Here is a 12,904-nt window from a genome sequence, read left to right on the forward strand (position 1 = left end):
GCTACTCTTCACACAGAACGATCCCTGCCTCGGCGAAACTGCCTTCGCTCTCCTGGCCACAATGTCCTCTCCACTCTTTAAAATTTATACACTTTGAGGTCTAGTCTAGAATCTTCCCTGACCCCCTCTCTAGAAGCGCTGCATCCCTGAAGCCTTTTATATTATAAGTCTCTTACACGATAAGCTGTCCTCCCCTTCTGGACAATGAACACTTCTGCGGGCAGAACGTTCTATCCTACAGAGCACACAGTAGATGGTCAATAAATGCTGCTGGTGGCACGAATGAAGTTTGCTGCAACACAGGTTAACCATAATACTTCCTAAGTTTGTACGCCAGCCCTTGCATTTACCTCGAACCTAACACACCATTTTTAGTTTTCTATGCAGACACCCCACCAACTGGGACCCTGCCTCAACAACTACAACAGCAGTTAACTTTTACTGAGTGTTTCTATATGCCAGACACTATGCTCAGTGCTTTATTTACTTTTATGCTTAGCACTTTAAATGCACTATCTCATTTTTCTCAATGCCCTTTTAAGTTGGATATTATTCTTTCTTTACAGGTGACAAAATGATGTCATCCTGCAAGTACAGCCATATACCTAGTAGAAGCTGCAGCCAGGAACTGAACCCAGGTCTAATTCCAAAAATGCGCCCTTAACTACCACATAACTATTGGGTAAAGATGTTCCCCAGATGGGTTGGGAATGTACGAATCCATGGGTCAAAGAAGCATCTAAGAATACAACTGAGCCTGGTCTTGCCAGAACAAAGAATCAGGGATAAAATGTAACTTTTTCCACTCCTCCTCCTGTAAGACTCAAAGCTGGAGGTGTGGGTGAGTCATGGAGAAAAACTCGCCCTTAGCTTTCTATATCCATCACATTCCCCACCGCCCCACCCCAAAGGCCTTTAAAGTCTCCAAAGCCTCGTAAGCCCCAAGCTTCTCTTCTATTAAACACTTCCCTTTGGCTACTAGTCATTTTTGCTGGTCTCTAAAAAATAATCAATAGGTGATATACTCTAACACACACAGGCGCACATGGATGCCCCTCTGTAGTAATCTCTTCAAAACCGTGAGGATCACACAGTAGGATAAACCCTTCACTGAGTCTTCCACGCTACAACCAGGGTAGAGATCCTTGCTGCCAGTACCTAACTGATTAAACTCTCGGAGTTAGAGCCTTTCCACAGGGAGATTTCAGACCCTTAATAAATCAGGGTAATCTTGTTTTATGAGGTGATCAGAAAGAAACGGTTTCAGGTTTGTGAAATTTCTAAAAAGAGCAGATCACGCAGGGGGGGCCTTCAGGCTGTGCATTCTTACAGCCTGCCCAAGCCCCGTCTCCTCCTTCTTTCAGCGCTGTCTCCCCTGCTCCCTTCATCCCCCTTCATTCATTCCTTCATTCCCAAATATGCCGAACTCCTTCCTAAGGCCTTCAGACGAGCAGTCCCCGGGCCTGGAACATTCTTCCTTCACTCATTACTTGACGAACTCCGTTTGATTCTTCCTCTAGGCCGTTCTGTCCTCCTTCTCTCACCAGCACCAGCCCCTGCTGCACACTCTTTTATACTTTTCGTAGCTCTCTGTACAACCGTGGGCTCCATGACGTGGGGGCTCCTTCCTCTCCATCGCCTCAGCAGAGGAGGGTGCCATCAATGTTTGGGGGACGAATGAACAAGTGAGGGCCCAGAGTGAAGCCAACCACCCTTTAGGGGATCAAACACGACCACTCGAGGGTCCTAACCACGGGGTCATTACAGGTTTGCTTGGAAGTTAGGTTGATGACAGAATTCCCATCATTTCCTCTCCCTCCAATGTGTCTTTGCTACTGTTTAAAACACAGGAAAAGTAATGGGGTCTTCCAAGGATCCTGGGCATTTTTGACAATTTACATGTCAAAATACAGTACCTGTTTATAATGACGCACAATATCTAAGAAATGTATTATTTGATCAACACGGAGGCATCTCTCTCCCGGACTCCAGAGTCAGAGAATGAGGGTACTCTTGCTGGAAGAACCCCACCTCCCATCAGGGGAGTCACTGCGGAAATGTCTCCTGATGCATTACCAGACCGTTAGGGCAGTTTCCGGGCTGAGAGACCAGAGGGATGCAAATCCCTGTGCTCTCACTTCGAGCCCATACGGGGTTGGTGGTTCGTCAAACATGTTTCCTTATTGCTCTACTGTACCAGTGTATCGCTTAATGAAAGTTCTTAATTGTAATTCAATTAATTACACACACAGAGTCCCCAATTACATTTTCCAATAAGACATTGGCTGTGGTACAGGTCTAAATGCACTTAACCAATTTTAATATATTAAGACCAATTTCCCTTGAATACTAATTACGACCTAATGATAAAATGAAAAGGGGGGAACTTTCAAGAAAGGGGGAGAGTGAAAAATGCAATTCATGTGGAATTTCTCTGCCCACACAGTGCAATTCAGACACTCACTATTGAAGAAGTAGGTGCGGACAGGGCACAAGTTTGCTTCTCGTCCAGGTCAGCACTGGTTTTTGCCTGGGTATCACCTACCCTTGGTGCTGGCCATTGCCCAAAGGGGTCTGTGTGAAGTCTAAGAAGCCAGAAGGAAAACAGGAGAACAGGGAGGGAAAAGGCCAGCGCGCATGAGCAGCCTAGCTGTGGCGTCTGGCCACAGGCACTCACCGTGTGTCTCAGGCACACAGACAGACAGACAGACACTAGGAACGGCTGACACCTGCACTGTGCATAGTGCAGTGCTTTCCTATGTTCTTTTAATGTCCACAAGCTCATTTAATCCTTATAACAGCCCTAACGGGGAGGGATCACCATCACATTTTACAGATGGGGAAGTGAAGCTCGCAGAGGAGGAGATGCCCCAGGTCACACAGTGGCTCCAAACAGCTAGCCTTTCCCCCTACAACACTGCCAACCAGCCCACATCCACCAGACGGCAGGAGGCGGAGACACAGGTATTCTTACATACGGGATAATATTTCTGTTGCATTTACATTCTGTTAGCATACAGTAAGCAGGGAGCTATTATCCAATAGCTCCTATTACCTGCTTGAAAAAACCCTGACCCATATAGAAAATTCTTGACAGTGAACACTTTCACCCCACCGAAGCCAGTCTCCTATTGGGCTTCCAGTAGTAACTCAACCCAAAATGAGAACCCCATCTCCACAAGTCATTTCCATTTGTAAACAGAGTTTATTTGCACGATCACCTTTTCTTTTGCGTTTTGAAGACTGCTGTGGTGGTATAATGAAAGAGGCTTAAAGCTCTGGTATTTAAATCACATGACAGAAATTGGAGATTAGTAATTTGTAACTGAAAAAAGCAAAGCCTTCGGAAGCCAAATGGAACCACCAGGGAGTCTCCAGGGCTGGCACGGAGCACACATGGGAGGAAGGGATCCGCTCACTGCAAACGGGAGAAAAGGAGCTGGAAACACACCAGGACAAAGCAAACAGCATTCACGGTTGCTTTTCCTCCCCAGCCTCCTGTTTCGTTTAGTAGTACTGGTGCTGGTGGGAAGCCCAAGCACCACCAGCACCCACCATGAAGCCCGTCTGCATAAAGATGCTCACCCGAATTCCAGTTTCTCTTTAAAAGCTATCCTGCTTGCTCCTTGGAGCCCCAGTGAGAAGAAGCCTGGTCATGCCAGGGACTCAGGAGGCTCACTCCACCCAGGGGAATGAACCCTACCTGGCCACAGGCACCGGGATGCAGAAGGAACTCAGACTTGGTTCCTGCCCTGGGTGGTGGTGGTGGTGTTGGTGGGGTGACGGCCCAGCTTGGGAATGGGACAATCCACCCAGCAGAACCACTGATCTGAGGGGAAGGACAGGGACTCTACCTGAGCCCTGGGAGTAGCAGCCAGATGACCTGGGGAGGTTTCTAGGAGGAGATGCCTCTTCCTCTGGGTCTGCAAGGAGAAACTAAAGAAGGCAAAAGAGGGCTCTAATAGACAGACCCACGGATACTCCCCGTGCCACAGTCCACTTACCTAGGTGACTGCCCACCTCGAGTTGAGGTCTTTCCTCAGTGAAGATTTAAATTAAGGAAATTAAGAAATTCAATAAGGTACTGAAATAATGGAAGGTCTCCTTGAAAAGCAAAGATCAAAGGAGGCTGAGCTGATTTAAAGAACTGAAGCCTCTTTCTATAGCAACTTCTATTTAGGAAATAATTAGATTCAGTTGTTTCACTAGACTTAATGGACATAAGACAGGGTTTTCTAGGCCCCCAATTATTATTCATGTGATCACGAGCAAAAAAGCCTCAGTTTCTTCTATAAAATAAAGAGGATGACCACACTGGCCTAAAAGGTTGTTATAATGAGAGCATTTGTATCTCATTTAAACCTCAAAAAAAAAAAAAAAACCTTGTAAAATAGATTCAACCACCTCCATTTACACTGGAAACTAAGGCTTGGAGAGGTGACATGATTTGTCCGATGTTGGATGCTACAGTGGTTCACCCAAAGTCTACCTGATTCTAAAGACTGGGTTTTTAAGCTCTATGCTGAACTACTGATGGACAGAAGGCTGGTGAGCGATAAAAGAGTAAAGAAACAGTGTCTGACATTTTGTTGATACTCCATAAAGACAGTGTAATTTCAGGCCTATTTTAGCCCTGACTATGGGAAATCCCCAAGTTTCTCTCTTAAAGCTGTGGAAAGAATAAATTGGTTCATGCTGCATCTTTCTTCTAAGGACCTGGATGGGCTATGCACATGTGATCAGTGGATAAGAGAAAAGGTCGCTGGCAACATTTGGCAGAAAAGGAAATTGAGGCTCAGTTTGGTGCCAGGATTCACACAGACGCTTGGACAAGAATGGCCAAATCTTCTAATGTTACATCTTCTCTATAATGTACTCATGCTTCCTCTGCTCTGATTCCAGCTTCTAGCAGACAGTTGGCTGAAGGATGTAGTAGATTATCAGACAAGAAGCCAAACTAGAAAGCTCAAGGACTTTGTTGGCTTGTCGTTTTCTTATTTAGGCCAAGATTCAAGCACAAATGTTAGTTCTCAGTCCCCAGACAGAAACTCTTGTCCTTTCAGCTTCATTTGCAAGCTTCTTTCTCATACTAGTATAAGAAGACAATTGCCATCACCATTTTTAAGACTGAAAAGTTAGGTCGTTGTATCAACAATGTCAGGGTGGGCTTTGGACTCAGACAGCTGACTTAGATTCTGGTTCTATCATTTATTGGCTAGCTAACTGTGGGCAAGTCACACCTCTCTCCATAATCAGAACAATTATCTTGCAGGGTTGTTGTGAAAATTACAAGAGAGAACATTTTCAAAATGTCTAGCACAATGCCTTACAATAGAAGGCCTGAACAAATAATTTAGAAAAACATCTTTTGATGTCGTTGATATAAAAAGTTATGCCCAATCCCTTCTCAGAAGAAAAACTGAAAGGGTATATTCACCTTTATGGCAGTCTTCTCAATCAAATGGTTTTACTTAAAAGGTATACATCTTCTGGGATAGCAAAACACATTTCCTGGAAAGGACCCTGCTTCTAAGTTCTCTGCTCCTGTGACACAGACTTCCAGACTTGCCATGCGCCCATTCTTTCTCCTCCATCCTGCCTCACGCCCGCCCCCATCACAGGTCCCAGAGGGCCGTGACAGTTTTGTGATTCCAGACCTCCGCAACTGTGGCCCATCTGCTCTGTCAAACACAGGATACGGCTCTTTCATTCTTTATTAATTATAGTTAACATTTATTAAGTGCTTATTATGTGCCAGGCACCATTCTAAGAGCTTTATGATTATAAAACTCACTGAATCCTCCTATCAACCTTATGAGGGCAGATAACTACCCAAGAGAAGTTAAGTAAATTGCCCAAGGTCACACAGCCAGGAGGGGCAGGGCCAGGATGTGAAATGAGGCAGTCTGGCTTGAGGGCATATTCTTTTAAACACTGAACAACAGATACTCATAATTTAGTTCACTTCTAAAATGGCTTTAAGGATAGCAAGCCTGTCTTGATCAAACATACCAACAGAAGTAAAAAAAAAAATTCTATTTATAAAAGCTTTTTCTTTGTTTCAATCCAACTTCTTTAATAGGTAGCTGCGGGAGAACAATACTTGGTTCTTGATTGAAATTTCTATTTAAAACTAAAAAAAAAATTTTTAAACATTTTCTATAGAAAGAACTTTTTATAATTTACTTCCGTTTTACAAAGACTAGTCATAATATTCCACTGATTCCAAACCACTGACTGCTTTCCACCCTTTATAAATGCTGGTAAAAAGACTTTCACTAACAGAGTAATTTTGACTCAGAGCTCAAGAACTGGAATTTCTTCTAAATCCTTTAAGATGGAGAGGCTGAGGCTCACAGATATCTCACAAGTTATGGAGACTATGCTCAGGCTTACAAGAACCAGAGCCCAGATTTCAAAACTTTATCCACCAATCCTCACAGCTTCTTTTCTAGTTATAAGAAAGTTGGACGTCATGTTGACCGCTTGCTGTCACTTGTTTTTAAAAAGGGAGGCAATACAAATGTGTGTGTATATTGTACGGTCATCTCTCAGTATCCACATGGTGTTCCAGGACCCCAGTGGATACCAAAATAACGGATGCTCAAGTTCCTGACGTAAAGTGGCATAGTATTCGCATATGACCTTCGCACATCCCTAATACAATGTGAGTGCTATGTTAATAGTTCTTATACTATATTGTTTAGGAAATAATGACAAGAAAAAGTTTGTACATGTTCAGCATAGGTGCAACTATCATAGGCCTAGCTACATAGTAAAAATGACAGCAACAACGTAACATTTTTTTCCTGAATGTTTTCAATCCACAGTTGGTCGAATCTGCAGATGCTAAACCCCTGGGATACAGAGGGCCGACTGTGTTTGTGTGTGTGTGTATATATATGTAAGTGTGTGGGTAGATTCACCTACATATATAGCATATTCTTGCATATGCATATATTATCCCTGGAAAGATACTGAAGAAACTGGGACAACTGTTGTCTCTGGGAGGGGAATCAGGGGAGAGGAGAGAAGCTGTTTTTACCACATCCACCATATCCACATGCTGTTATCTGAAAAATTCTTTTACATGAATAAGAGTTACATGTCCAAAATATTTACCAAAGACGCTAATAAACAACATGTTATCTTAGTCATATAAGAAGGAGGCAACATTCTGAAACAGAATCCACTATGAAGTTCATATTATGTGAATTAGTTTCCCTAGTGTGTTTGAAAGATGAGATTCTTTAAAGAATAAAAGAAAATGACAGGGATGGAGGGATTACCCATTTACATCAGGTGAAAAAAAAATCAGATAAGCAAGTCACAAAAGGGTGTTGTTCTAATTCTTCCTTTGGTGCAGCCTGCTCCACGCTGTGGTGCTATAAATAGTTTGGGATTTCAAGTGTTGCAAGGATTACTAAGAGATGCTCTCATCATGTAATCTGTACCTGTGTGAACTTGCCCTTATTGCTTGCCTGCTTTTTCTTCTTAGAAAGTCACGCATGCTCATTTTAGAAATGCTGGAAAGTACAAGTAAAGTATAAAGAGTATGGAAAATGAATTACCCAGAAACTTGCCAGCCAGAGATAACCACTATTAATGTTTTGGCATTTTCCTTCCAACTTTTCTTCTATTTTTTGGTTTGTTTGTTTTGATTTTAAATAGCTGAGATTAGATCAGATGTGTCATTTTGTATCCTTGACACTTTGCCTTCTTAATATTAAGTCAATGTTATTTCTCTTGAAATGAAAACTCTTGGGAAGCACTATTTATAATGGCTGAAGAGCATTCCACATCTGAGAGGACTGTTCTTTAAATCTGTAAAGGTGGCAAATTAGATTGATCGGGATTTTCTATTGCTAAACTAACCTTATACGCCTAGAATAAAACCAATTTGGGAATGCTACATTCTTTTTTCTTTTTTTTAATACATTTGTGGTTTTTTTTGGTTTTGTTTTTTTAAAGATTTTATTGGGGAAGGAGAACAGGACTTATTGGGGGAACAGTGTGTACTTCCAGGACTTTTTTTTTCCCAAGTCAAGTTGTTGTCCTTTCAATCTTAGTTCAGCTTCAAGCTGTTGTCCTTTCAGTCTTAGCTGTGGAGGGCGCAGTTCAGCTCCAGGTCCAGTTGCCGTTGCTAGTTGCAGGGGGCGCAGCCCGCCATCCCTTGTGGGAGTCGAACCGGCAACCTTGTGGTTGAGAGGATACGCTCCAACCAACTGAGCCATCCGGGAGCTCAGTGGCAGCTCAGCTCAAGGTGCCATGTTCAATCTTTAGTTGCAGGGGGCACTGCCCACCATCTCTTGCAGGACTCGAGGAATTGAACTGGCAACCTTGTGGTTGAGAGCCCACTGGCCCATGTGGGAATCGAACCGGCAGCCTTTGGATTTAGGAGCACAGAGCTCTAACCGCCTGAGCCACCGGGCCGGCCCTATATTCTTTTAATATAATGCTGAATTCAGTTTGTTAATAATTTGTTTAGGATATTTACATCCATGTAAGATTGGTCTGAAAATTTTGTCTTGTATGGTCTTTATTAGGGTTTGGTAACAAGATTATGACAACCTCAAAATGAATTGGATACTGAAACCTCTCTTTCCTATTTTTTAGAACAGCTGATGTAAGACTGGAGTCATTTCTTCCTTAGGAAGAACTAGTCAGTGAAGTTTGGCAGAACTAGCCAGTGAAGTCATCTGGGCCTGAGTTTTCTTTGTGGGAAGGTTTTTTTTTATTTATTACAAACTCAATTTTTCAAAATAGTTATGGGAACATTTAAGTTTTCTATTTCTTCTTGTGTCAATTTTGGTAAGTTGTTTTCCTCTAATATGCCCCTGCCTTTCATCTACACTTTCACAAGTTTTGGTGTGGAGTTTTTCCAAATAATCTTGTATTATCTGTTTAACGACTACAGGATCTATAGTGTACCTCCTTTTTATTCCTGTTACTATTTTTGTTTCTGTTCTTTGTTTCTCTTCCATGCTTTTGATCCATTTCATTAGAGGTTTAGCAAGTTTGTTAGTCTTTTTAAAGAACAAACATTTGGTTTTAATGTCCTCAAATCTTCTATTTCATTAATTTTTGCTCTTATCTTTATTGCTTCCTCCCTTTTATTCTTTTTAGGTTTCTGTTTGTTTTCTAATTTCTTGAGCTAAACGCTTAGCTTATTACTTTTTGGCCTTTCATCTTTTGTAATACATGAATTTAAAGGCTGTAAAATTTTCTTTAAATATTGCAGCCTTCAAATTCAAATGGTATCAGGACAAACCTGGTCCTAGGTGTTGATCTCACCTCTTTTAGTTCAATCTTCTCCTAGATATCGGCCATTACTTTCTATCTTGTGCTCTCTCATGACTTTTGGATGATGATTTGTATATTTTAATCAGCTTTTTAAGTTATCTTCAGTGGGAGAATTTGTTCAAATTACTTAGTCTGTCTTTACCAAAAGGTGATGCCTTGCATAGTTTCCCAATATGGGGAAGTTACACAGATATATACGTATATATAGATATTGTAAACATTTAATGACTATCATACACCAATCTTTATTGCACTTTAGGTCTCTTGATACTTCCAGCTACATTATATTAACCTTCATTACAGTCACCACTGTTTGAATGTGCCTATTTCCCTGTATTCTCGCCAGCAATGAGGACTCTTGGAAATACCTGGCTTGCTTGATAGGTGACAAATATTACATTGTTGCTTTTAAAGTGTTTTTATCTTAGATTGCTGATAGAGATAAACATTTTTTACAAACGCTTACTACTTATTTGAATTTTGTGGACCATTTGTGATCCAAATGATTTTTATTTCTTTGTGTATTTATATAAGATATCTGTACCTGGCTGCAGACTGTGGGGACACCAACCTTCTGCCTTTGAGAATTTGCTGATAATGCAAAAGCACATTGCACCTTCCTGGTGAATTCTGCACAAGCCTCTCCAGAAGAGGCTGCCAGGGGTTTTGGCCAAAGAGCAGTAGCCTGGTCTTGCACAGTGGGTCAGTGGCATGACTAAAAAATTGCCATTCACTCATTCAACCTATACTCACTGAGTTCCTGTGTATAATGGATGACGGGTAAATTAATTGAATTAATGGAGGGCAAGTTGGTATGGATCAGGGATACCCTCACAGACCTGACAATCTAGTGGGGGGAACAGACATCAAATGATCGAGAAAAATATATAAACAGAAATATATGCAATGAATAAAAAGTAGTATGCTCCATGACAGAACATGACGGGGGCCTCATACGAGGGATCAATCAGGTGTAGGCGGAGGGGGACAGGGAGCTCACTGATGGCCTCTTTGAAAATGTGACATTTAAACTGAGTCGAAGGACGAAGGATGAGAAACAGTTAACCACAGTAGGGGAAAGAGTGTTCCACACAGAAGAAACAGCCTGTGTAAAGCCCTGAAGAGCAATGGCCACGGAGCGCCGGCTACCATGATCTCAGTTTTCACATGTCACTTGCCCCTGAATCAGTGGGAGTAGAGGAGAGGAAAGGCAAAGACTCACAACTTGGAAACTTGAAAGAGAGAACAAAAAGGAATGAACTGAAGTTTTAAAGAAGCTCACGACACAGCACTAGGACCCACTACACTGACAGAATGGAAATGGTCAGAATTTTCTAAAACTTGATGTCGGAACAGTGATACGGACACGGCCAGTCGCTTTATATACAAAACAGCCTTTGCCTCAGAAAGGGCCTCATATTTCTAAGCTGTTTCCAGGACTTGTTCCTAACTTAGGAAGATACAGTTTAGCAGAAACATTAATCACAGAGAGAGAAACAGGATGCAGACTCTCCACCAAAAAGCAGGAAATCAATCATTTCACTTTGGGATACACTTTTGGCATAAAGGCTGAGGTCTGCCTTGCAAAACAGTCACTTCAAACCTGCCCAGGGAAGCCAGACCAGTGTTCCCAAACACATGACTTCTAAGCATGTTGGTCACGGGCAAAGCGGGCATGGAGCCAGGAGGCCAACGTACTGTTCTCGCGGACCAGGCAGAACTCCCAGGCGCTCTGGCTCTCCAAAGTGCTCTCCAGGTCCACGGCGACATTGGGCTCGCTCTGCTTCTCAAGGCGGTACTGAGGGCCTGGAAGATCAAAGGGGCAGGAGGAGGGGAGGAAGTCTGAAACAGTGAACTTAACATTGAAAAAACACCATATATTGGCGAAAAGCTGTTAAAGCATTAGGAAAACGCTGAAGTCTGTCTCGAGAGTCTAGCTATCCAAGATGGAAGAGTCTGGGGGTTTGTCCCACAAGGTTTCTCACACTTGTCTGTTCTATTGTCAGGTCTGTCTTCGCTCAGTTTCCCCCCAAAACAAGGTGAGAGGTGATAGCTTTTGAGTCAGACTGACCTGGAGTCACAACGTTGGCTACATGGTTTCTCAGATACGAGCAGGTAAGCTACCCTGAGTCTGTTTCCGAATAAGGAATGGAGGAATACTTATAACCTTAAAGGATTATTGTGAATGGTAGAGATGATATCCTCTAAGGAAATAAGTACCCATTATTAATAATCATTGTAATAATGAATAATCAATTATAAGCAGGAATAAGGCACGTTTAGAACTCTAATATGATGACAGCCAAAAAAAAAATCAAAATTTTTTTTTAAAAATCAGGGGAGGCAAAATAATAAATCTCAGGTTTCTGTGTTATGGTGCTAGAAGGACTGTGGGTGCTGATTCATGTTTTTGTTGAAACATTTATGGAAACACAGACACAGGCTCAATAATCCTGGACACCAGGAACACCAGCTATCCTGCGTCACACAGAGGGTTGAGCTTCATAAAACACTGGAGCATTTTATACATTTATTCATGTATTTCTTTGTCAAGCCAAATGACAATCTTGTTCTCAGATAACACCTAATGGGTCCAATGATCAGATTCAAAGGACTGCTCCTGTTGTTAATGGTTACTGAGAACATTAGCAGCATAAGAAACTGTCTTCTTATTTTGACTATGAAAGGCGTGTTGGGTCAGACAGGAGAGAGGCTCTGAGGAAAGAATCAGGCCTCCCAGGCGGAACGTGTATTTTTACATATACTTGTTCTTTAGCCATTGTCAACTTACATCCAGTACTTTTCCTCCTTCATCAGTCTGAGGCATTTCACTCATCACAAGTCATTCTCCTCTCCCATAGTCTGTATTCATTTGAAGCATTGTAGTTTCCTGATATATTTGATCTTTTCTCTAACTGGTATTTCATTAGCATGCCCGCCAGTTCTCAGAGTTCTTACGTACATTCAGTCCCCCTTTACAATACTTACAGCTTTTAAACCTTTAATCAGTAAACAATGCTCAAAACACAGCTGTGTATTTAGGTAGATACATGCTCAAAAGTCTACACAATTCTTACAAGCTCTAATACACTGTATTCAGGTCAAGAAAGCATTGTAATTCAATATTATACACAGTTAAATTTCATTTCAAAAATATCAAGCAAATAAAGTAGGAAAACGCAGGTATTCTGAGTCTCCACGACCTGTTACCTGTCAGTGACCACATCTGTCCAATTACCAGGCATCTACTGCCGATCACTGCCTGCCCACACATACAGTGGTGGAAGTAACCACAGAAACATCATGCCCAGCTGAACTTTATGAAAACTTAGCTGGTGCGAGATTCCTCTGCACCTTTTCCTTTCCTCCCTCCCCCACTCCCTAGCACCCACCCACCGTTTGCAGTTGTGAGCATCTTCGGCCCACTGGAGCGAAGGGAGTCATCCTTGCACCTGGAGAGCTGCTTACTAAGACACTGGCCTGTTGCTGTTGCATGATCTCTGACTGACTCACCACCAGTAACTCTCAGCAACACTGTGTGTAAGGCACTGACATACACGTCTACGAATTTACAGTGAAATCTGGGCACAAAGTATAGCTA

The 12,904-nt window shown here is 42.2% G+C and overlaps 1 protein-coding gene across 5 annotated transcripts in view; it reads right to left on the reverse strand.

The window, feature by feature from the left end:
• Positions 1-12,904, reverse strand: part of MAPKAP1 (MAPK associated protein 1) — a 219,241-nt gene that overhangs the window by 46,118 nt on the left and 160,219 nt on the right. For 4 of the 5 annotated variants that reach the window (XM_033123340.1, XM_033123341.1, XM_033123343.1 and 1 more), the window contains one exon: positions 11,002-11,109. The exons of the other annotated variant lie outside the window; for it this stretch is intronic. In XM_033123340.1, the coding sequence (XP_032979231.1) occupies positions 11,002-11,109 (108 nt within the window). The remainder of the gene's footprint in view (positions 1-11,001; positions 11,110-12,904) is intronic. 5 annotated transcript variants of the gene reach the window in all.

This window comes from Rhinolophus ferrumequinum, chromosome 12 (assembly GCF_004115265.2).
Source record: "Rhinolophus ferrumequinum isolate MPI-CBG mRhiFer1 chromosome 12, mRhiFer1_v1.p, whole genome shotgun sequence".
Taxonomy (NCBI): Eukaryota; Metazoa; Chordata; class Mammalia; order Chiroptera; family Rhinolophidae; genus Rhinolophus; species Rhinolophus ferrumequinum.